Source organism: Pimephales promelas, chromosome 14 (genome assembly GCF_988280905.1).
Source record: "Pimephales promelas chromosome 14, fPimPro1.hap1.1, whole genome shotgun sequence".
In the NCBI taxonomy this organism is placed as follows: Eukaryota; Metazoa; Chordata; class Actinopteri; order Cypriniformes; family Leuciscidae; genus Pimephales; species Pimephales promelas.
Genome location: NC_142782.1, coordinates 23,018,259 through 23,043,593, shown reverse-complemented (window position 1 = coordinate 23,043,593; position 25,335 = coordinate 23,018,259). Strand labels below are relative to the sequence as shown.

General features: G+C 36.0%; 1 protein-coding gene across 2 annotated transcripts in view; it reads left to right on the top strand.

The window, feature by feature from the left end:
- Positions 1–25,335, top strand: part of cpne5a (copine 5a) — a 63,950-nt gene that overhangs the window by 28,662 nt on the left and 9,953 nt on the right. For both annotated transcript variants that reach the window (XM_039658163.2, XM_039658162.2), the window contains 9 exons: positions 4,171–4,234; positions 8,695–8,798; positions 9,735–9,839; positions 13,736–13,777; positions 14,091–14,166; positions 16,358–16,411; positions 19,134–19,195; positions 24,555–24,601; positions 24,717–24,898. In XM_039658163.2, coding sequence (XP_039514097.1) covers positions 4,171–4,234; positions 8,695–8,798; positions 9,735–9,839; positions 13,736–13,777; positions 14,091–14,166; positions 16,358–16,411; positions 19,134–19,195; positions 24,555–24,601; positions 24,717–24,898 — 736 coding nt within the window. The remainder of the gene's footprint in view (positions 1–4,170; positions 4,235–8,694; positions 8,799–9,734; positions 9,840–13,735; positions 13,778–14,090; positions 14,167–16,357; positions 16,412–19,133; positions 19,196–24,554; positions 24,602–24,716; positions 24,899–25,335) is intronic.

Sequence of the window (25,335 nt, the reverse complement as noted above, 5' to 3'; positions counted from 1 at the left end):
ATCAAATTTGCTTAATGTGTTATTTATTTAACATTATTTTATAATTTTTACTGTTTTAACAATTGTTTGAACAATTTTTAACAGCATTATTAACTGTTTTTTTCCTATAAACTTTAAATCTCAAAGACTCCCTAGCACCATTTTGCTTCTTACGCCGGCCCTTAATTGGTCATTCATTTTTTCCCCCTCTCTCACCTGTCAACCTGCCGTCTACTTAAATACCAACGTAATCCTTCATCCTAATGATGAAATGTGCAAACATCTCCACAGATCTCACTTCCTGCTGTATAGAATGACAATGCTGGCTAGTGTTAAATCCTATTATGCATCTTCCTTAGTCACATGCGATGACATTTTAAGCACTTTTGATTACCCAGAGGGCTTTTGGCAGGCTTAAGACATCATGGGACACAATGTTTAATTACAATGCAGTTTGTTTTATTCTTCGGCACATTATACAATTTTCTGTGATTCTTCAGAGAACAAGGATAAAGAGAAATCTTCCTTAATTGTAAACCCTGGAGTCTTTGTCAACAATGTGATGAATAGTTTCTGATATAGCATATAGAATCACCTCGTACCAAGCAATTACAAGTACTAAGCAATTTGTTCGGCTGACGAGTAGCTCCATAAATCACCTGCTTTTCTCACATGAATTGGTCAAATCAGGCCTGCACGTGTGAAATGAGATGCTGCACAGCTACAACAGCTACAAAGACTGAAAACATTCAGCATAATACCTACTAACTCCTCTCTCACAACCAAGTTTCTTTCATCTGTGATCAGTATGTAAAAATATTCTCCCTGTCCCTTAAGGACAGGATTTGGTGTGCATACTTTGTTGAAGGACTGTTTGATCACAGCGAACAAGTCAGGCTGTGTGATGTTGACTTATACGTCATTTGGCTTTGAATGGCGGATTTGGGACAATCATTGATCCTCTGAATCTCCATTGGCCTCTGTTAAAGGTTGGAAAGTTGATATCAAGCTCTTGGCTATGTGCAAAAAGATGCCTTGATCTCCTTTCTCATGCCAGTGTTCGCTCTAGATGAGTGATATTGCTTATGCCAGCATTATTGAGCTTTCCTGGGAAGGTGCAATGTTGTGAATGCCAATAAAATCTGCCCATTGACTAATCATAGGCTGCAGTTTGTGTAAGGTATGGAGTTTGTGTCTAATCATTGCATCATTGCAAAGTATCTATCAACTTTCTGAGTAAAAGTGTCAGCAACAACTTGATAATTAAAAAAAAAGATTCCTATTTCCAATAAATGCTACTCAAATAAACTTTGTTAATCAGAGAGCCTTGAATTTAATAAAGCTTCAATTTAAGCTTAATGAAAGGAAAATTAAACTTGAGTGAGTTTCATTAATAAGAACAAAACGGCGTGCTGGGTTCAATGTCAGGCTAAAGGCACCAAGCGGTTCAAATGTTTGATCGGACTCTAATCAATTGGCAATGCAGCAGGAAGAGGCGTGAGCACCATTGATTTTGCTCTTCTGCATAGCACAGCTAACACACAGTGTTAAAAGCCACTTTCCAAATAAACAAATGGCCACACCAGTCCAGTGGGGTTTGTGATAGGAAACAATGCCGTATTTCAAACAGTTTCATCATTTTTACTTTCCTGTCGCATCAAATGACATAGCACAGCTTGTTAATGAATATGGTTATAAAAGATTGCTTCTCTTGTTACAGTTGTCAATTTGTTCATGTATCTTGCAACTACAGTGCAACAAGTATAATATTGCTGTGAGTTGTTAGCAATCATTCTTTTGGCAGTTTGGAAGCAGAGCATTAATCAGGGTATGACCTTAGAAAATGAGCTGAACTACATCAGTCAACCCTGTTTGCTTGTTTCTGGTTCATGTTCAATAATTGAATCAAAGATTCAGTTTTGCCATACGTCTTACCACTCTGTCAAAGATTTAAGGGGAATTGGTTTAGAAATTTCAGAACAGACACTGGAGAACAAATTAGAATATTCTAAAGTTTTTATTTTCTTTAGCAAATAAATATTTTTATATTTAATAAATTGATCACCATGTGTTTTAATTCATCTAACAAGTCATCATCTCTAAGACCTGAGGGAAATACATGAGCAGCAGCAAACACTGACCTTTCCATATATGTGGAGGTGAGGCTGATCCTGCAACTTCAGAAGGTTAATGGGGAAACTGGCCTGAAATCCATTGTGTATTTGAATTATTCAGGTTTTTTTCTTTCTTTTTTGTTTTTACAGAAGTGCCCCCTTTAATCAAAGGACACATTGTTTCCTCATTTCAGATCTTTACAGTGACTCGAGTTGAATTGGGCTACTTTTTAATTCTCAACTTTAGTGTAATATAGTTAAAAGTTCAGGGAAGGAGGATATAATAAATAGTGTTAATATGAAACACTTCATGACGAAAATAAAGCGGCAGCCTCTCATGGATGATGCTGCACAAACAAACAAAACACAATGTGGATTCCAGGCCTGGTCCTCTCTCGTCTTTCAGTAGCTGCGTTTACATGGTTCAATCGGAATGAAATCAATCCGATTGATGAATCTGAACACAGTGTTTACATGAATGATGAATAAAATAATTGGGTTGTTGTGCGCGTTTATATGTCACAAGATTCAATTTCGAAATTGATTTTTTGACATGCGCACACTGCACGAATATGCCACTGGTCTCGCATAACTATTCTCCTCTATTGGTTCTCAATTTGTTTTAAACAACAGACTTAATATTTATCCGTCTCTGGTCATAATTTGGAGACGATGATTGCCATGCTGCTTATATTTATCACGCAGTAAAACCCTGTGCCCAAAAGTCGTGTGTGGATGAGAATCTAAAACGAGCACTGGTTGGATGTTGTCCTGCTTCACTTCACAGACACTGAGTGAAATGAGAATTTTTTAATAACGGACCACTCATTTATATGACCCCTAATTCAACAGGAAGAAGCTCGTTCTGTGCGTCATACGTCATTACGATATTGCAGCGTCATTGCACATGCGCAGTCTTTTTAGTTTCGGTTTTCAATCTGATGAAGTGTTTACATGTTCTCTCGATCGGGTTACAAAAGGACTTAACCACCCCTTTCAATCGGATCGAGCTCAGTCGAATCGATTAAGGTGTTTACATGAAGGTTTTAAAGTCCGATTGAGCCGTCAATCCGATTATAAGGGTCCACGTAAACGCAGCTAGTGTTGCCACTTCTCCTTTTATCATTCCAGAGCTCGCCTCAGGTGTGAATTGCAGGTGACGCTCATTATCACTCACGCCACCAACCTTGTTCCGTTCCCACGGCTCTCGGCCCCGCCCTGCTTGCCACATATTTTTATTTGTGATTTTTTTTTCCTCTAGCCATTTGAACTCAAAGCTATTTAACAATAATTGGTCTATGGATTAGTTGAAATGACTCTACCTATTCTAAATTAATATTATGTGATTTTATAATATAAATGTTTGTGGTCAGCAAGATTTTTTAAAATTGTATTAATGAACCAAGTGACATGTTACAAAAGATTTCTCTTTCAAATAAATGCTGTTTACTTCTTTTTATTAATCAAAGAATCCTAAAAAAGATGTATAACAGTTTCAACTATAAGAAATGTTTCTTGAGCACCAAACCAGGTGGAGAAGGATCAGAAGGATCATGTGACACTAAAGACTGGAGTAATGATGCTGATAAATCAGCTTTGGGATCACAGGAATAAATTGCATTTATTTTAAAATAGACTTACTTTACTTACCTTATTCAAATAAATGCAGTCTTGGTGAGAATAAGAGACTTCTTTCAAAAAACATAACAAAATCTTACCAGACCCCAGACTTTTGCATGCACTGTCATGTGAAAGTTAAACTGTGGTTTAAAGTATAATTACTATTATAACCCACGCATAGTTCACAACAGTTTCCCACAGTTTACATGGTAATGCAAAGCATGAAGGAGATTTGCAAATGAAGTGAGAGTCAGTTCTGCACCTGAGCACTTTTAATGCATTGCTTTAAAAGTTTAGTCTGCAGTGCAATCCTGAAATGTATTTGACTATAATTATATGGGTATCAGGTTATTATTATCATTATTATCAGTATTTTTGTTTTGTTTACACTATTCATGCTCTGTTATTCCCAGTAGCACAGAACCGTTAGCACTAATGCTCTGTGTTATTCTTTCAGTGGCATCCCTGGGAAGAACTGCGGTACCATTATTCTTACTGCAGAGGAACTTGGAAATTGTCGGGTAAGTCAGCAGTTTTACTTTATCCTCCACAGAATAATTTTGCTCTGAATAATTGTTTTTTTCTACCGCAATTCTTTTCGAAATGCTTGTAACTCTTCAGCAGTGAAAACCTTTACTGAAATGATTCACTTTGATAAGAAAGCTGACTGTTTTACTCTTGAGATCAGACTATTCACTGCCTGGCAGCCAAATACATTATTCCAGAGAAATGAACTGCAATATGTTATCTCCACAGACAAAAGAGAAACAACTTCAAAAACCAACTGAGCACCAAAGACATATTTTAATACTTTTATTTCCATTTTACTGACAAAATGCTTTATAAGCATAAATAATGGTATAACAGAAAACCTTGGTATTTGTAGTCACAGCAGGTTTGCATTAATATTTAATTTAACTTTTAAATTGGCCATTTCCTTTATCTCTGCCATTAACTATATAAAAACCAGAACATGGGCTGATGGAGCAACAGTTGAAAAGTGACGGCGCTTACAGTAGTGAAGATCATTGCCCATTGGGTACTGTAAGAACATTTGATCTAGTACACAATGAAGGCTGTGTTGGTTTCCCTTGTTCTCCTGAATGCTTTAATCTAGTATTTTCAGATGAGCTCTTTATTGAACCAAAGGATCATGGAATTGACATCAATGTTTTCAAGGAAGAATGAACACAGAATGTTGCAGCATCTGGTGCCACAGCTTGAGTATAAATAATCTGCGTTTCTTAAAATTGCTTTAAAAAATCAAAGTGAGATATGGATATTGTGACCTATTTGAAATAATTCAAGGGGGACGATGTCTCTAAAGTTCCCTTCAAAGACTTGAATGCTCACAAAGATCCATATGAATTTTTGAAATGCTCTTTGAAGTACTTTGGACACATTTTCTACATGTCTTGGACTCTTGTTTCAACCTGCATTGATTGTCTGGGCCTAACAAACTGAAGAGGATCAAGCATCCAATCTAATATTCTGCTTATGCATTTTAAATTTGTTCTGACATCAAGTGTTGATTGCTGTTGGATACTGAAGGGTCCGAGATGGTGTCAGTGAATAGCACTAGATGTAAGAGGCTTCTCATAATGGGAGTGATGGCTTGGAAAAATGATCAGAAAAATGCTAATTAAGCGGCGTTTGATGAAAGCTGATACTGTAGACATGCATATAGACTGATGAATCGGTGTGGTGAGCAATCAGACCATGTGTTTCCTACGATACGATATCAAATTTACCAAATTTTATACTTTTTTATATTTATTATATAATATAATAATCATTTAATGTTTTAATTTACACAATTTTAAATATCGGTTGGAAAAAGGTGATCTTTTGATATGCATTGTCATATGAACTCCCGGTTAGTAATGAAACTAATTTCATTGAATTCATGAATTCTTGCTTTATTTCAAATAAGACGGATGTTCATTTGTTAATAATCTGCTTTTTTGATGGATTCAAAGTTTATTCCCAATAAGGGAATTTGTGAAATTAATTGAAAGAATAGACTAATTTGTTCAGACTACAATTTTTCGCAAAGTTAAAGTAATAGAATTGATATTGTTTTGAAGTCCACAGTTGTTTTATTTGATCTCATTCTCTTCAGACTACAAGGAAAAATATAACAATGCTCTGTAGATTAAGGAGGTCAGTGATCCATGAAAACAAGTTTCCATCTCTTTCCCTCCCATCTCTTTATCATGTCTTCTCACTGGGTTGTTCTGGTTTCGTTTCACTGTCTAGTAAAGTTTACTCTGTCACCGGTGATAGTACTCATTAAATAGCAGAAATAGCAGCACAGAGTAAATTACAGCTTTTCCAGGTTGTAAATGGCTATGTTGTGTTGACTACAGGCTCAAACACACACAAAGGACTGCTCATTTGAGCAATCTAATGCACACACTCAAGCTCATTTGAAATACCCAAAAAGCCTTTCCCCTCTGCTTGGAGGTAATAGATTGGTACAGTACATCTGCTTGATCTATATATATTTCACATGGGAGATCGAACATTTTTACAGGATGTTATGATTATGAAATGCTGGGTTTTTATCAAGTACGTGCAAAGAACATCTATGAGGAAATGCATCATGTTGAGAGGAAACTTTAGCGATGAGGTTTAGCAGATATCTTCAAAAGTCTGTCTCTTTCCAAGAAGTTACATAGCGGAATCACATTCAAAGACCAGATAAATCCTACAAACCCAAAATAATGAGTGAGTCTATGAAGGACACTGTGGCCAAAGACGGGAAGCTCTCGCTGTGATGTGAAGGGCTTTGAATCCTTGAATTGTTTACTGTTGCTGAAGAAAGCATTTCCAAGAAAACTGTCACTTTATGCTTGATTGCTCAATTGGGTGGTTTCAAAGCTAGATTAGGTTGATATTTTGTTTTGCTCTGCTCAAATTGTTTTCAGCTGGAATGATTTTGCTATGTTTCTATTTATTGGATCATAATCATTTTTAATGCTAGTTTTTTAATGGACCTGTTAATCATAAGAAAAGTCCTCCTCACACTGTGGTTTAGTGGAAGAAACAATTTGAGAAATGTATAAGCCTACATTACTAATAAAAAGTTAGTGCTCTTTTGTCCATTAAATTTGAGGTAAATTGTCCCTAGACTAGCATGTACAGTAAAGTCTCCTTGCTATTCAAGAAATTAATACATACAAAGGGATAGTTCACCCAAAAATTAATTAAATACTCGCCCTTATGTCGTTCAAAACCCATAAGACTTTCGTTCATCTTCGGAAAATAAATAAAGATCTAAAACTTAAAAGTAATCCATATGAATCGAGTGGTTTAGTCCACTCCACATTTTCTGAAGTAACACGATCGCTTGATGAACAGATTGAATTTACTGTAGGCTTTTATTCACATAAATATTTATCAATTCACACATCAGTTGTGGTAAACCAATGGATTCTCGTGTGCTACACAGCACGTTCGAGCTTCCGCAAGAGCTTCTGTTTATGTTCGCTGATCAATTTCAGTCATTACTGGACTGTAATTTACCAAGTACACACTGGACGAAGTGTCTTGTGATTGATTCCTCTGGAAATTTTCTACAGTTCTTCTTTAATCTCTTCTCTCACTCACTCTTCCTCTCTTCTCACTGACTCCAGCCTACAATTTGATCATTCTCTGAATGGCACTCTCAAAGCAAGATGGTGTTTAGTGGCTAATTGGTTCAAATGGAATTGATGCTTGCTGATGGCAGGCACAGATTAACCATTTGGGGCACAAAATAGCCATTTAGGAGCCTCAAACCTTTTTTATTTTTATGCATTACTGTAAAATCGTGTCATAATAATAATAATTAAATTAGTATCTTGATTCATGTAAAGTGTTATTTTAGTATTATTTATATAGTATTGTTATGTTTATTAATTAGCTTTTATTTTGTATTTTTTAGCTTACATTTTATTTTAAGTTTGAGTAATTTTCTTTTTTTTTGCACATATTTTCATCGTAGAGTGGAGCATGTATGAGGTCAGAACCCGGATGACTAATTCGACACTGGTTCTTATTTTCTTATGGGTTTTATAATGGGGGGTTTCAGTTTATCAGTAAATAAATCCTATGGTCAACTTCACAACGTATAAACTTCAAATACTAAAAAAGTATAAAGTATAACTTCAAAACACTTTGACCTTTTGATCTCTCTTATTTATTTATTAAAAAAGTACGTTTTCAACAATAAACATAACTACTTCAAAATTCATGCTTTCAGTATGGGTGTGTACTGTAATTTACGTTGTAGAACAAAAAGTCAAAAGTGTCAAGTCATGTTTACCATAGGCTTTATTTGACTCATAAATACAGTAAAAAAAAAAAAAAAAAAAAAAAAAAATATATATATATATATATATTGTTATAAATCTCAAGGGAACCAGGGCTCAGAGAGTTGACATCATCCCTTACCACTCGATATTGTTGGGTAACACTGCCTCATGAATCATGATAAACTGTTTGCAAAATGTATTAGCATAAAACTGCTCCAGTAAACAAAAACATTATAATCTAGTCATTGGAAAAATATGTCAGGGATGTCATTATTGATGTGGCTTGAAATATTCTGATTAAACAAGGGCCAGCCATGTTTCTTGAGAGCTAAATATTGAGCCGCTGTCAGGGTCAGTGGTATTTGTGGGAAAATTATTTATTGCAGTCTTTTAAAGAATAGGATTTCTCACCAAAAATCATAAGAAGGAGACGCAGCTGTCTGGAGCACATGCCTTTATAAAATGCGCATGCGTACATAGAACTAGAGTCATGGTGGGGGTGAATTGTGCCTGAAGGTCCAGAGACCCTCATCATTCATCTACTGTAAGCTGCCCAAGAAAAAGCAGTGTGCCTCTGATTTCACTAGATTTAGCTGCTCTCTGCACTCTTTCAATCTCTTACCTTCCATTTTTCCTTCCACCCCCCCATGGACTTCCTTTTCTTCTTTCTCTCTTCCCCACAGGACTGTGCAACAATGCAGTTCTGTGCCAATAAGCTGGATAAGAAAGACTTCTTTGGCCGCTCTGATCCGTTCATGATGTTCTACAGAAGTAATGAGGACGGAACGTGAGTCTACTGTCTCTCTCTCTCTCTCTCTCTCTCTCTCTCTCTCTCTCTCTCTCTCTCTCTCTCTCTCTCTCTCTCTCTCTCTCTCTCTCTCTCTCTCTCTCTCTCTCTCTCTCTCTCTCATTGATTCACAGCACTCTCTCAGACAGGGAAGCATGTACGAGAAATGTGCAAGTCTTCTTTTTGTCTAAGCAGGTGAAGAAAATTGGTCTGGGTCTTAGGAATGTCTTTGAAAATTGTTCTAGCCAATAATATTGACTTAGTACTTTTATCAATTTGCAAAATTTGAACTTATGCACCGTGTGCAAAATTATTAGGTATGTTATTTTTTGATTATATTATTTTTCCAGGCACATTTGACCAATTCCAAAAAACACTAATCTTAATAACTACTATTCATTTTAAATTAATACTATAAGTTATAAATTATAAGTGATATATAATTGTTCATGAAGGCTGGAACTGAGTGTGCATAATTATTAAGCATGTTTTATTTTACAGATAAAATAAAAATAATAATAATTTGTTACATTTATATAGCGCTTTTTCTGGGTATTCAAAGTGCTTTACATGGAAGTGGGCTCCTCAACCACCACCAATGTGCAGCATCCTCCTGGATGATGTGACAGCATATTGCGTCAAAATGCCCACCACACACCAGCTTACTGGTGCAGAGGAGACAGTGATGAAGCCAATCAGGATGGGGATGATTAGGAGGGCATGATGGACAGAGCCCAAGGGGAACATTTGAAAAGTCAAAAATTATTAAATGCCCATCTCTGCATATCTTGGAATTGGTAAAATGTGCTTGAAAAACAAAAAATGATCAGAAAATCAACATGCCTAAAAATTCTACATGCAGTGTGTATAATAAAATGCAATCATACAATGTGTACTGCTTTGTTTGAATTTCACATCTCGTGTTTTGTTGCCTAGGTTCACTATTTGCCATAAAACTGAAGTGGTAAAGAGTACACTGAACCCTGTCTGGCAGCCGTTCACCATCCCTGTCAGAGCGCTTTGCAATGGAGATTATGACAGGTGCACTCACACATACACAAACAGACATGCAAATCAATATGCACTGATGCTTTACGCCTGTCACCAGTGTTAACTGGTCTCATGTATTAACTGTGCATGCACGTAAAACCAGTGTGCAAAAGCTTCAATACATTTTTTTTAAGGATAAAATATTATTTATAAGGATATTTATAAGGATAAGGATATTTTTTTTTTTTAGGATAAAGACATAAACAATTCACAGAAACGTATATATTATATTATATTATATCATATTATTAATTACTATAATAATATGTAATAATATGTTAATTACATTACATTTTGTGATTTTATTTATTTAATTAAAATATAACAAAATAAATTATATTATAAGTAATAATAGTAACAAAATAATATAATATAATATGATATAATATATATGTTTTTACTAATTTTACTTATAATATAATTGCATTTCTAAATATACTTTGTATACTTAATTTGATATATTATATTGTTACTATTATTGCTTATAATATATATTTTCTTTAAATATTTTAATTAAATATAAATGTTATATGATATAATTACTATTATTTAATTAATATAACACTTTAATATAACTATAAAAAAGAAACTATATAACTATGCTGTCTTTTTTCAGAGTAACAAAACTGTTTTATTGTTCATTCTGATATGCAGTCGATCACTTGCCGTCTAGCACTATGTAAAGGTGTTTAGTATGTGGAATAGCCATATTTAGAGATGTTTGGGTGTGAATTATGCTAATTACTCTGTGTGTGTTACTTAGACTTATTTTAGAATAGTGATAATGCTGTTGTTACTGAATAAGACCCTGTGTATGCACGTGTCGAGAGGGATCGTGTCCTTGTGTTCTTTGATTCAGTCGCACATTGAGACCTGACTGCTGGTACTCGTTGCATCAGCAGTATTTGATCACAGACAGTCCTGTTCACGGTGCTGCACTGTTGTGATTTATGCTCTACAAGGACACATTATTTTTGCTTTCTACTTTCTGTGTATATATTTGTGTGTGTGTCTGCACTACACCGTTTCTTAGTTGGTCTACATAGGCCTATGCTTTCTAGTTTGTCAAACAGTTTGTTGTGTGCAGTGATATTTCGTAGGCCAGGGACGGGCAACATCGGTACTGGAGTGCTGCTGTCTGCAGAGTTTAGCTCCTCCAATCAAACCCACCTAAACAAGCCTATCAATGTCTTCAGGATTACTAAAGCTACAGACAGGTGAGTTTTTCTTATCAGGGTTTGAGATAAACTCTGGACAGCGGACAGCGGCATTCCTGGACCAACCTTGCCTACCCCTTTCTTAGGCTATACCTGTGTGTTCATTTTCATGGCAAGGGGGAAGATTGTAGTCGCATTGGCAGCTGTGTGTCGTCTGAGAGCTGTCATAGCCAATCAGAACATGGGGAACAGAACCACCTGCCACCAAGTTCCCACCTGGCCTCTGATCCCGTGTGGTGTGTGTGAGAGAGAGAGAGACAGAGCAAACAAGAGAAATAAAAAATGAAAGGGAAACTCCAGCTGTTGTGGTGCTGTGCTAATTATTACCTGCTGTAAGGGTGCCAGCTGAGAGGAGTATATATATATTGTAGTTGGTATATATTTTTTCAACAGAAAAAGGTCCAGAATAAGTTTTAGATGCTATATGCAGATCCTATATATTGTTTCCAATAGCAAATAATAATGACTTTTAAGCAGTAATGTGGCAGAAAGTATGCTATTATGACTTTATTTGATTTATTTTATTGCAACCGAGTGCTGTTGTACTGATGATCAGCTCAGGTTTTGCTAAAATGAACCAAAAGCTCAAGTTATTTTAAGAACATAAAGCATTATCTGTTTTGCTGACCATCAGTGCGCATCTTCTGGATGTATAGCTTATTTTTTTCTTTGAAACAAATGCTTGTATTAAATCTGGTTAGAAAAGAGGGCAGGGTCTCCTTCAGGGGTCTTAAACAAATGAGAGAAAATTTGGTTTGATTGACATGAGGGGAAGCCATAATTTGCCCATAGTGTCATAACTGATCTGCATCTGTCTCTGATCTCGGCGAGAGACAGGAACAGCACTTAACCCTGTCAATCACACAAGCTCCTGAGGGATACGTCTCAGACTTTACAGAGGAAATTACCTAAGGGCTTCCGGATGTTTCCGACACTCGGGGAGATTGATAGCGGGTTGTGGAAGTTGTTTTTCAGTAGAAAGTCCTATAAAATAGTTATGTTTGTTTTAGTGGATAAATGTGTGCAGAAATTCAAATTAGTCTAGGCTATACATTTTCCAATATTTTTCTTTTTTTTTTGTCTGGTTTGAATTAAGAAGAAATAAGTACTTGCTATATTTAAATGAATATTTAAAAAATAAATTAATATAAAAAAACCCTGTAGTCTACTTTTAAAAAGTTCAGCAGTTTAATTTACTATAACTGTGAAATATTATTACAATTTAAAATAACTAAAGTAATTCATTCCTGTTATGGCAAAGCTGAATTTTCAGCATCATTACTCCAGTCTTCAGTGTCACATGATATTACAATACTCATTCTGATATTATGATCTGTTGCTCAAGAACCATTTCTCATTATTATCAGTTTTGAAAACAATCGTACTGCTTAATTTTTTTTTGGAAACTGTAATACATTTTTTTTCCTCCTCCACGATTTCTTTTATTACCGTAATAGAAAGTTAAAAAAGAACAGCATTTATATTAAAAATAATTGTATTATATTTCAGATTAGGCATGAAAACAAAATAAACTGTGGTTGGTCACTTTACATGTCAATCAGACCCTTGTATAGAACAAGTTGCAATTTGAACCAGACCTATTGCTGTTTAGTTGAAGGTCTGTGAATCTACTGGTTGCCTGTCTTCAGGGAATCTGAGAACTGATAGACATATGATCTCTTGATGAATCGCCTACATCTGTTCTCTAACTCCAGAGCTGTACCAATCTGCTTTACCAACAGATGGAGAGTTTCTCAATGTACCCCATGGAAATACTCAATAGAAGCTCAGTGCTCTGAGTTTAGGTCCATTCTCTCATCCTAACTCAGATGTGTGCATTTGTGCCACTGAGATTTCATTACTACTTTTGCAAATGGAAATTTCCTGATTTACCAAGTACAAATCCACCTGTAGCATAATCATGTGAAAAAATAAGTCAGTGTTTTGTGGTGCATACAATGAGTTGTTTTGGATGCCATTGACTGTCATTGTAAAGACATTGTATTCAGCTATTCAGAATATTATTTTTTGTGTTCAAGCAGAGAAAAAAATACTGGTTTTGGAATGACATGAGGATGAGAGTCATTTTTGGTTGAACTGTCCATTCAAGAAGATAACACAACATACATTAAGCTGGTTATTAAACAGGGAAAGAATGACTGTTGTCCATTTTAGCTCATTTCATCGCAACAGTAAATACGAGCACATTTCTGTGTTTTGTGACATGTTTCGGTGCCAAATGCCGTTTAGAGCTATTACCATTGAAAGCCGTTTTTATTAACGAGGCTACAAATCTCTGCTGCCTCTCTGTAATTGATCGTGTTAACTTGCTTTGAACAGAATGAGGTTCTTATTATTCAAAACTTCAGATGTAATTAATGTTTAAATGAAACTCGCCTGTGTCCTGTCAGGTGAAGTAACGCTCCAGGGCTACTCTGTGTCACAACCCGGGAGTTCGTTCCCCGCCAACCGCTATTTAATTCCGAGTGCACTGTCTGGATAATAGCCTGTAATTGGTTGGTTTTAGCATTGAGATGAAAAGACAGTGAGACAGGGTCTTCAAGCCCATTTATAATCAGAAAGCATCCATAAATTCAGCTGCTGCTCTCTTTTCAGTTTCTGACATATCACCACACCATGTTTCTAAATGCTCTGTTTTAAATCTTTCAGATCAATTAAAGTGGAGGTGTACGACTGGGACAGAGATGGCAGGTAGAAAAAAATACACATTTGTTTGTTTACATTACACATTTACGTAATATAATCTCATGATCTAATATGTGCATTTGGTAATCCCCACACATTGACACATCACTGTTGCATTAAATTTTTTAAATTATGATTTTCTTTTCTTGAAAACATAGTGGAAAAATGTCCTCCTAGCTTCCTGCAGTATTCATGTAACCCACGCTCTAAAATGCCTGGCACTAACAAATACTGACCACTCTCTCGTAAATAAGTTCAAATCCATCTATTTTCATTATCACAGACAGTAAGAGTCTCTTTGTTGTTCCTTGTGCTTCAGTCATGATTTTATCGGGGAGTTCACCACCAGCTACAGAGAGCTCTCTCGCGGTCAGAGTCAGTTCAACGTGTTTGAGGTGAGTTTGGTGAATCAGATACTGATCCATTAATCCACTGAGGAACCATTGTGTTCATATAAAAGAGGTTATTCTAGATTCATGAGGTGATGATGGAAATAAAAAGAAATAAAAATGTGTGAATGGGAGCTTATCTTGTTGAAAAAAATAGGGGAGACTTCGCTTGGTTGGACCATTCCCTTGATATTTAGAGTATTCATTGACATTTTATTATGATTATTATCATTATTATAGAAATAATTTAATATTAGACTAATATCATAAGTGAATTTGCAAAGTTTGATTTAAGGTAGACTTATAACACTGTGGACACAGACAACCTGCACTAACATAAATTGAGCTAAAAATGCACATATACTTTGTGATCTTGAATCTTAGAACTCAATTTTTTCTGTGTATGAGAAAGGAGGAGGGTGTTGGGTGTGTATAAAAGTGCTGTGTGTATGTCATAGACTGTAAAAAAATGGGCAAAGCATCTGTGACGTCACCCATAGACTTTCTGAATAACAGTTTTGAGGCCATTTATTAGGGGTATGGGCGGCGCCATATTTTGAATATCTTGGGAAGTCCTAACCCCGCCCACCTTCTGGCAATCCATATATGGGTAAAAGGGTGGGCTTTGTGTGAGACTGAGTCGGCCGGTGGACGCGCCTCTTCAGCCAAGCAGCCTCAGTTGTCTGTAACATTACAAGATCGACTGGCAGACTAGGCTACTTTTTACAGTCTATGGTTACTACATTCACTGCAAATTTACTTCTGAAGAGCACTCCAATATGGGACATATCGGTCTATTCTTATGTTACATTTATTTATTTGGCAGATGCATTTACAGTGTTCCAAACGTCAGTTATAACTGGTTATTACCCTAGGCATAGGCGTAATTTGCGGGTGGGACATGTCCCCACCACTTTTTGCCAGGGTCAATATTGTCCCCGCTCCCCACCAATTTTGAACTCTTAAAAGCTTTAATCCGTTGCGCAGATTCGTTCCGGTGAAATCACAAAGTAAAATGCACACAAACGTGTCCCTGCTTGATATACAACCACTGATAAACATAATTGGTTTTAACGAGAGAGAAATAAAACAAAAAACTATACATTAGATTAAAACCCAGAACCTTCTGCTGGACCATTAGAGTGCATGTGAAAATTCTCACCAACAACCACATATTAGATCTCATTAAACAACAAATTAAACACAATTACTCCTATTCCTAACATGTTGGTTAGTGCAGTTTATAGCAGAACAACCCATTTTATGTATGATATTTCAATACAAATGTTCAGAAAGGATACAGAGGTGGTATGATGTGTTGTGTCAGATATTGGCCGAGACGTCAAATTTCAAGAATTCCACATAGCGCAGCTCAATATTAGCTGTCAATCAAAGTTAACCACGCCCTTATTTGTCATACATATTTGTCATACATCTAAATACGATCTAAACTAACGAATTAGAAAAAAATTCACCCCCCCTCTAAGTTGTCAGGCACTCGGAACCTATTGAAAAATACATTAAAAGTCCATGGGACCAACCTGTAAAGAAATGAATTTATGCTGTGAAAACGGACATTTTAACCTTGGGTCTATGGATATTTGCTCCCTTTTGGGACTTGCGACAGTGGATTTTCGATGTATTGCAGTTTTTCGCACTCCCGGCTTGGCTTCATTTTTCACATTAGAATGTTGCTGCTTGGTGTACAGTATGTATGTATTCACCCTAGCATTAGCCCAGTGGTGGGGTGAGGGGTGGTAAGATGTTCTACAGGAGTGTGACAGTCTCAGCGGTGTGCTGAAAGGATTTGGGGCGTCCAGGGGATTGAGTCGGACAAACAACACTTCGGTTCAGCTAAACCCCAATACATACAAATCACATCATCTGTGTCCTGGTTTCCAAACTGTCAGCCAAGGTTGCGTATGTAACTGACCTGAGCTGGATTTCAAAGCATCTGAACATTTTGAACAGTTGTGTCTTTTAAAGTATGTGGGACAAAAAAAAAAAAAAAAAAGACTGGCAGGCTAGAAATAATCCAGTTGCAGTTCTCTCAAAAATCTCTTCTTTTTGGACAAGAATCACATTTATTTTTTCATTCTCTGTCTCTGCTTCACACATACACACACACACACACACACACACACACACACTCAATCTTCCTGTAAGTGTTGTGTCATCTCTAAATTTTATATTTCAGGTGGTGAATTCTAAAAAGAAACTCAAAAAGAGAAGATACATCAACTCTGGCACAGTGAGTAGTGAATTTGCTCTCTCAATATCCTGCACAAAATATATTTTTTAATCTTGTGTTTTAGCAGGCTACAACTGTTTTAACAGGTTCGACATAATAAGATAACACGATTTGTTTTCAATATATCTTGAATTAAGGTTATATTTCATATCACAATGTTTTAGTGAGGTTTATACTTAAAATGGTGTGGTGATGGCGCAATGGATCATAAGACACATGCCTTTGGTGTGAGAGACCCAGGTTCGAATCCACTGTGAGACACCAATGTGTCCCTGAGCAAGACACTAAACCGCTAGTTGATCCAGAGGCGTGCGACCTCTGACATATAGAGTAAATGTAAGTCGCTTTGGATAAAAGCGTCAGCTAAAATGAATAAATGTAAATATAAAATAAGAAAAAAAAAATGTTTGCAAATGGAAAATAAGAACAAAACTCAATTCAAGATATGTTCTCTGAAAAAATAAGCTTTTCTGTCTTTAGCAACAGGGCTATTTTAGTATTTTTCTACAGGATTTAGTTAGACTGTGGGGGTTGAACCTCGGCCCCTCTAGGATAGTCCAGAGACATGCTCCACTGGAAGAAAATTGTGTACGTTAAATTCATCGGTTCAACTTTGAGAGTTCAAAATTAAAAGGTCCAACCCACGATCAGTGTGCAAACTGGAAAACAGTGGAAAACATATTATTAACATATTATTATTAATATTCCTGGGACAGCAATAGCCATAAATTGTGAAACAAATGCACTGTAAAATAAATAAATATAAATATTTCATAAATATGTTATTTCAATTTACGTTTCATGTATGCTTTTATTTTGGAGGAAAACAAAATGTTAAAGACCTTTTAAAATGTTACAGTGAGAAGTTCTCACAACAGCTAGTCTAGTTAATGAAAGGAAACACTGATTTTAGTATTTATTTATATGATGATTTTATCCAACATGATGACGTAATCCCTGGCGCATCGCAGACCAGTACAAGACGAACAATTGTGGTTAAAAAGTATAGAAATGTTTTTTTTTTTTTTTTAGAAATCATTTCGCTAGATAAAAGCCTATTCCTCAGCTGGGATCCAAGTCCATTGTGTGGGGAAAAAAATCCTGAAATGTTTTCCTCAAAAAACTTAATTTCTTTTCCACTGAAGAAAGAAAAACATGAACATTAATCCACTAAATTAAAATTAAAATGAAAACTGTGCTTTTAGCTAAATTTCCATTTAGCTTTAATTTTTATTTAATTGAATCATTTCAATTTTAGTTTTAGTCATTTTTGTCATCTGAAAAGTGCAATATGTAATATTAGGCACATTTCCAATACAGATTTGCACAAAACTTTTGCGATTTTTTTTTTCTAAACTAATTTGCGAAATGACGGTGTTTCCATTAACCGATTTTATGCGACTAAAACGTCTTTTTTTCCCTCTCGCTGTAAGTCATTCCAAAAATCATGGCAACGGACGTTGTTAGGTTTATAGCCTATCAAAGCCACCACACTAGACATTATTATTATTAATGGAAGGAGACGTGGTGTGATATCCAAGCAGTCCACTTGGAGTACTTCAGTCCAAATTCAAAATATTAGAGAAAGTTATTTACCCCGCCCCCTCCCAAGCAGGTTGTCAGATTAAAGACATGCAGCAGGAGAATGAAAGCCAATGTAACACACTCTAAGTTGTTGAGTTGATTTATCCTTATTTTAATTATATGAAGAGTTCAGATGCAAAAGCCTCTAAATGCCATTTGAAATTTTCTTCTTGAATGATGATTTTTATCAAACTTGTATATTTAAGTTCAGTAATTTCACTTAAAAAACAATTAATAGGTAATCATCATTGCCATTTAAGTGAGATCACTGAACTTAAATATACAAGTTTGATAAAAATCATCATTCAAGAAGAAAATTTCAAATGACATTTAGAGGCTTTTGCATCTGAACTCTTCATATGCTCCCGCTGAATGCTGAGGCTCTTTTAGGTCTGGAAAATGCAATATGCTGTTTTCCGCCAACTGGCAACCGGGGGTGTGGAAATACTATATTGGTTAAACTGGCAGCGTGCGGCATCGCACAGACCAAAACAAAAACAGACATTCCGACACGGTTTGCACAATTCAAAGTAGAATAACTGGCAATAGCATTGTTTATCAGTGAAATGAGTATATGAACTTAGCATGTTTCCTAAATATCTATGATATATTTATGCTTTGTAAAAAAAAAAAAATTACACACAGCACCTTTAAACTTTAATTTGTTTTATTGAATTCACTGCATTCTTACAGCACTAAATATACGTATGTGTCCAGCTGTGTTCCATGAGGACTCATGTCTGGTTATTATTCAGATAAACTACTTGACAGTCTGAGATCCAAGTCTCTTGACTGGATAGTGCTTTCTGTTTCATACTTTGATAAGGAGAGCAGTGAGGAAGTAATATCGGAGGTCTGGGTGAATAACAGTGATTGATGATCCACAAAGACTCTCCGCAGTGACTGCCATGAATTGGCTTTGAGATTTTAATCAAAACTCAAATGAATAGTCCATCACCTGTCTTCCTCCCAACATGGAAAGATCCTGGTTGTCTAATGACAATACTAATGAAAAAGACTGTGTGGCATTGACAGCTGAGAGAAGAGAGTCTTTGCATAATGCCATGATGGATTGTTTCATTGCAGATGTGGTTTGTGCTGTTGTAAACCATCTGTTTTTTGTTGCTCAATTACCCAGGTGACAATGCTTTCATTCTCGGTGGAGGCCGAACACACGTTCCTGGACTACATCAAAGCAGGGTATGGGCGAAAATACACACATTCACCCTCATGTGATCTAATGTACTGTATTTAGCTTGTTCTAAAATGCTTCTGAAATCTCAGTGTCACAACATGTAATTTTTGTAAACACTATCAGCGGCTGTAAAGGTCAAAGTCTTGCTGAAGCCATATCATTTTTATCATTGTAATGGCGTCAAACAGCTCATCAAACATCTTTGGGGAAGAGTTCCTGTAAACAAGCCCCGAATAACCCCTTAAATACTAAACTAGAACAACAAACACGGCTATTGTTGAAGTTACTGTAATCAGTATTCAGGGGTTGCCAAGTCCTTTTCAGTTTGCTCTGATGAAAGGCTGGCCTTCTGCTCGGATGCCAGTTTTGGGGAAAACATCTCAGGACCGCTGACCTTATATTGTGGTCTGATCCATTGATATATCTGGCATTAGGATGTATGACCTGCTTGCCCCTCTTTGTCTGTTATCCCTGACTCAAAGGCTTTGTTCTAAACTGGAAAAAGCGGCATTGACAGGCAGTATCTGGAAGTAGAAAGGCATCAGGGCATGTCCGAGTCTAAGGTTTGAATAATATCCTGCTTATTAAGACACTTCCATCTGGTTGGTTTTCGATGTATCCTGTCTGTATGGCATGGTGATGGATTGAATAAAGTGAGGTTAAAAGAAATTAGTACTTAATTAATTTGAATACGGGTGGTAACCAGAGCTGCATGTTTAGATATTTTAATGGGATATAAAGTTAAGGGATATAATTTATTTTTCTTTGTCACTAAGGTCAAAAATAAAAATGGCAAAAGCCAAAAAAATAAGTGATAGGTCAGAAAAGTGTCTGAACTGTTACCTATGGCTATCCAAAAGACATGGCTGACCTTTCACACTAGAGTAATCCATATCGCTCTGACATCATCCTGTGTGCCGTATTCAGTTCACACCGAGTCAGATCACTCTATCCACACTCAAACTGCTTTCTGTCAGGTTTTCACCTTTTGTTATTTTTCTCCATTAGACTCTGACCTTTAATATTGACGCTGAAAGCAGACCTTTGTATGGATTTCCCATTGCTACAGTACATGTTTCATTCACTTTCCTCTGGACTATATATATATTACCCTTCTGGCTGCTTCAACATATCCTGCTTCAGAGAGTGCGATGGACACTTTTTACTTGATTGAGTGAAAGAATCATGTCTTGAGTGAGGTGTTAATTGAGTGCAGGTCAGAAAGTTAGCCCTCAGAGTTAATGCAAAATTCAAAGCCCTTTCCAAGGAACTTATTAAATGTTTAATCATGTTTTTGAAAAGGAATATCTTTTTTTCTAGACTAATTATTTTCATTTATATAAAGCCAAGACAGGTGAATAGGTTAACTTTCAACTAAAAGATGTCACCATACTTAGTTTTTAGGATTAAAACGTTATCATCAGGTATATGAAGTCCTTCTGTAAAACCTTCAGAATATATATAAAACTGGACAGTTTGGCATACAAGTGCTACTGAACTGAAGTGGAGATTTCTGGCTCAATGCAGGAGAAAAAACTTGAATTTGAAAACAATTAAAGATATTTTGTAATTGAAATCTACAGACATAAATATGTGAAAGTTATGTAATCTCAAAATTGACCAGTGCCTGAAAAAAACAATGGTTTTGCCTTTTTTATCTTGCCCTAAGCAAAGACTTTAGACTGTGATTTTTTAACATGCTAAAATCATGTAAATAAACCAAATTTACCATATGTTTTAATATGTCCCCACCACTTTTTTGTAGGCCACTGAAAAAATAAATTTGTGGATGGATTACAACGCAATTCATAAACGCAAACAATACTGTTTGGGCCTTTTCTCAAGACCGCAGAAGCATGGTAGCGGGCTTGTGTTTTGATACGAACTACATTCCACCAAGCGTTGTTTGTTTTCTTCATATTTAAATCTAGATAATTGGTTTACAAAACATCGTTTGAAATTAAGGCACAAATTATACGTAACAAACAAACTTATGAAGTGGTCAAAAATCGTCTCCCACCCACTCCATATCTCCTGACATACAGTATTGTATTCAATTCATGCCCTTTATGACGTATACCATTTTCAATATTTTCTTTATTAATTAAAAGATTAAATTAAAATATATAATAATCATAAAATTGTAACAAAAATATGAAACCAAAATTAATTTTAACTTAAATTGCTACAACATACAGACACTGTGCATATGCACTCTTTTACTGTGTTATCAAAGTGACTATGTAAACATAATATAATTATTAAAAATATACCATATTCATGAATGGAGGAAAACCTGAGAATCTGAAGTCTCCATTTGCTCTCTATTTAGTTTCATTGCTGTCTGAAACAACAACAAAAAAGATTAAAGTTCTCATTTGTGATTCTTTTCTAATGGCAAATACTGTAGAAAGAAATATGCTTAGCAAGTACCTTTTCATAAAAATATGATACTTTTATTTCTTATTTTGTTTAGTGAATCTGAGAGAAGTGCTTTTTATTGCTGATATGTGTTTAGAGGTCTCTTGAACTCATTAGATTTCAATTCATCCGTGTCCAGAGATTGTGTCAAATATCATTAAAGAACTCATGAGGGGAATATAGCCTCAAAGACACCAGAGGATATTCGTAACTTAACCATGCAGCTAGGAATTTCTAAACTGCCGCATTGCAGAGTTGTGTGTTTTTGGATCAAGTTATGTTCCATATGTTTATATATCTTGTATTTGTATGTGTGTGTTTGTACATATATCTGTCTGCACTTGCTAATGTGACAGGCACAATCCCATCATTCTATATCATTCTTTTCCAGCTGTTTTTTCCACTCCAATAGATGACATTCAGAATTCCACCATTAAGATAAATGTTCTTCATATGAAAGCTCTGGTTCAAAAGCTCTCCGAGTTCTCTTGTCTCCAGCACAGGAGCTGTTGAGGTTTCTAGTATAATGCAGATTAATGCACCAGCCCAGACTTTGTGCCTGGAGACATCAGTGATAATCACAAAAAAACTTGAGATGGACAGAAAAAAAGAAATGAAGATAAAGGAGCATACACAGAGCTTGTTAATCACCATTGTGCTGCTCCCCCTGCCTTCCTGTTTATATTTTGCTGAGTTAAATAATGAAAAAAAACAAGGGCTGATAAAAAGGAAGCAGTTTTTTTGGGGGGTGCTTACCCAAGGTCTTTGCATTAACACAATACCCTTGTGTTGCCTATGAATGAGATTTGGCCAGAATCACTCATTAACATATGTGGTCATGTTTGTGGATGTACAGTGAATGTTTAAAATACCAGCCCGTTCTCATCCTTTAACGTCATATAGAACGCTATATGCAAAAACGGCGCTATACTACGCACATGGCACCCTTTATCGTTAATATAACACGCGAACCCAAGACGTTATAAATCCTTTAGCGTGAATATGACACGCACACCCTACCCCACACCTAAACTTAGCCCTCACAGCACGTGTTATATTAACGATAACGGGTGCCATGTGCGTAGTATAGCGCCGTTTTGTCATATAGCGTTCTATATGACGTTAAAGGATGAGAATGCGTTGAAAATACATATAATTGTGCTCCGGTGACCTATCATCACTCTTAAGAAAACATCTTGCCACAGGGATTGCATATGAATGACAGCTGTAGTTGTCACCTGCTGATCAGGGCCTTCATCTAAAATATCCCCCGCTTGCATCAGAGGACGATTTCTTTGTATGTTTGGAAATGTTTCATAAATATTCACTCACTGACCTCACACTCCATGTTTTCCAACATTTGCGTCTAGAGCTCATTTCTCATTTGCACAGAGAGCACAGCAGACAAATGCAGAGTTCATGCTGAAAGAGGAATGCCTTTGAGATTCAGATATTAGATGTCATAATAATATTTTCCGGTGCTTCAGAGGTTATCTGTGCAAGTGTTGTACTCCCATCAGCAGCAGAAAAAGTCGCTTGCTATCGTATAATCGTTTCCGTTGTGCAGGTGTTTGCCAGATTTGCCATTTATTTTCTGTGGGCTCAGTGCTGTCTGGTAGTTTGTTGGGAATTAAATGATCTAATGCAAAACTAAATATGAAATACCAGTATTAGAATTTGTTCTGTATTAGATTTGTCCTTTTTTTTTTCTTTTTATAGGCCTAGCACTTTCTCACTATATTATTGTTATAATATATATTGTACTAAAGAAGCTTTACAAAGAATAATGCTTTGTGAAGGCAAAATGTATGCATGTATGTTATGCATGCCATTTTGTTTGTGTAATTTATGATAGTGGAAAACTGACAGGAAAGTTAAGGTATTTTTAGGGCTGTCAAACGATTAATCACGATTAATCACATCCAAAAGAAAAGTTTGTGTTTACATAATATTTGTGGGTGCACTATGTATAATTATTTTATATCTATAAATACACACACATGCTTGTATAAATTTAAGAAATATTTTCATGTATATAGATTTATATATAATTTATATTATTTTTATATATAAATACTATTTTTTCTTAAATAAACATGCATGTGTGTGTATTTATATATAAACAAAATAATTATACACAGTGCACCCACATATATTATTAAACACAAACTTTTATTTTGGATGCGATTAATCGTGATTAATCGTTTGACAGCCCTAGTGTTTTTATGTTGTAACAGCACTACACTATATCCAAACAAAATTGGACTTGAGCCTGGAATACACTAAAACTCTGAAACTGAAAAATTAAATACTACAAATTAAAATAAATATATACTTCAGTTCAAATTCTCACCCAATTTTCTTAAATAGAGCAACAACTGATCTCAGAACAGCAGTTAGTCGGCAAGCTTTGTGTTTCCGTGTTGAAATCAGTGGGAACTCCAGCTTAATCCTGGATTACAGTTGCTTGTCATGCAGAGAGACTGGCTAGAGGACAATACAGATTTCAATAGTGGTGAAAGAATCCATGATTTTTGGCAGTTTTGTATGTGGAAAGCCTGTCAGCCTGACTGCTGTTCTGAGACCATTTTCACTGTTTCTCTAATTAAAAAAAAAAAATGGAACAAGAAGTGGGATTACACAGATGTTGGGTCTGCCCTTCAGGCAGAGTTGATTGTGAGGAATGTCTGGCTGGTGAGCGGTAGGTTGGCTGTCTGCCTGTCAGGTGAGAGATGGCACAATGCAGGGCTGGAGATGGTAATTGCACCAACCCATCGAACAGCAGGAGTGGAAACATTGGGAGTGTTTTGAAGCAGGAAATGTTATGGGGTGAATCAGGATCCATCACCTTTGTTGAGCTTCAGGTTCAGGTTCTCACATCTGTAATGTCAACTGAAATGCTTTCATTTGATATTCTTTCCGTCTCTCTTTCTCTCATTCTAGCACTCAGATCCATTTCACAGTGGCCATTGATTTCACTGCTTCCAATGGTAATTTTTTCCGTGATGATTGTTTCCTGTTTTGAGTTTGTTTTCCATGCAGTTGGTTAACATATCTGAATCAAAGTTGGCCTTAATTCATGACCCATCTCTCTTTAAACTCTAGGGAACCCTTCACAGTCAACCTCCCTGCACTACATGAACCCCTATCAGATGAACGCGTACGCCATGGCGTTGAAGGCCGTGGGCGAGATCATTCAAGACTATGACAGCGATAAGATGTTTCCTGCATTGGGCTTTGGAGCCAAACTTCCTCCTGATGGCCGGGTTTCCCATGAATTTCCCCTGGTACCTGTTCCTAGATATGATAGATTATGTGGATTTCACAGCTATCTGGCACATATCCAGAGTAATTTCTGCTTGAGTCCTAAATACATGTTTTTTTTTTTAGACACTCGGAATAATGTTGCTTTATCCTGTCGGTGAAATTTTATGTGTGAGGTTGTGTATGGTTGTTTCAATGTATTTATTTAGTTGTTTGCATAGGCTGATGACATTGTAATTAGTAATGCTTGGTTTCATCTATGTGTAATGTGTAAATAAGGCTCTCCTGACACTCCTGCTCATTAACGTTACCTGCATGAGTATTCATGATGTGTGTGTGCCAAACCATCAAGTCGTCAAGCATTTGGAGTCTCCTAATTAGTTTTTGCTCACTCTTTCTCTACCCCCTCCCTCCTCTCTCTTGGCTTGTACTGGAACATGGGATCATGACTGTTCATTTT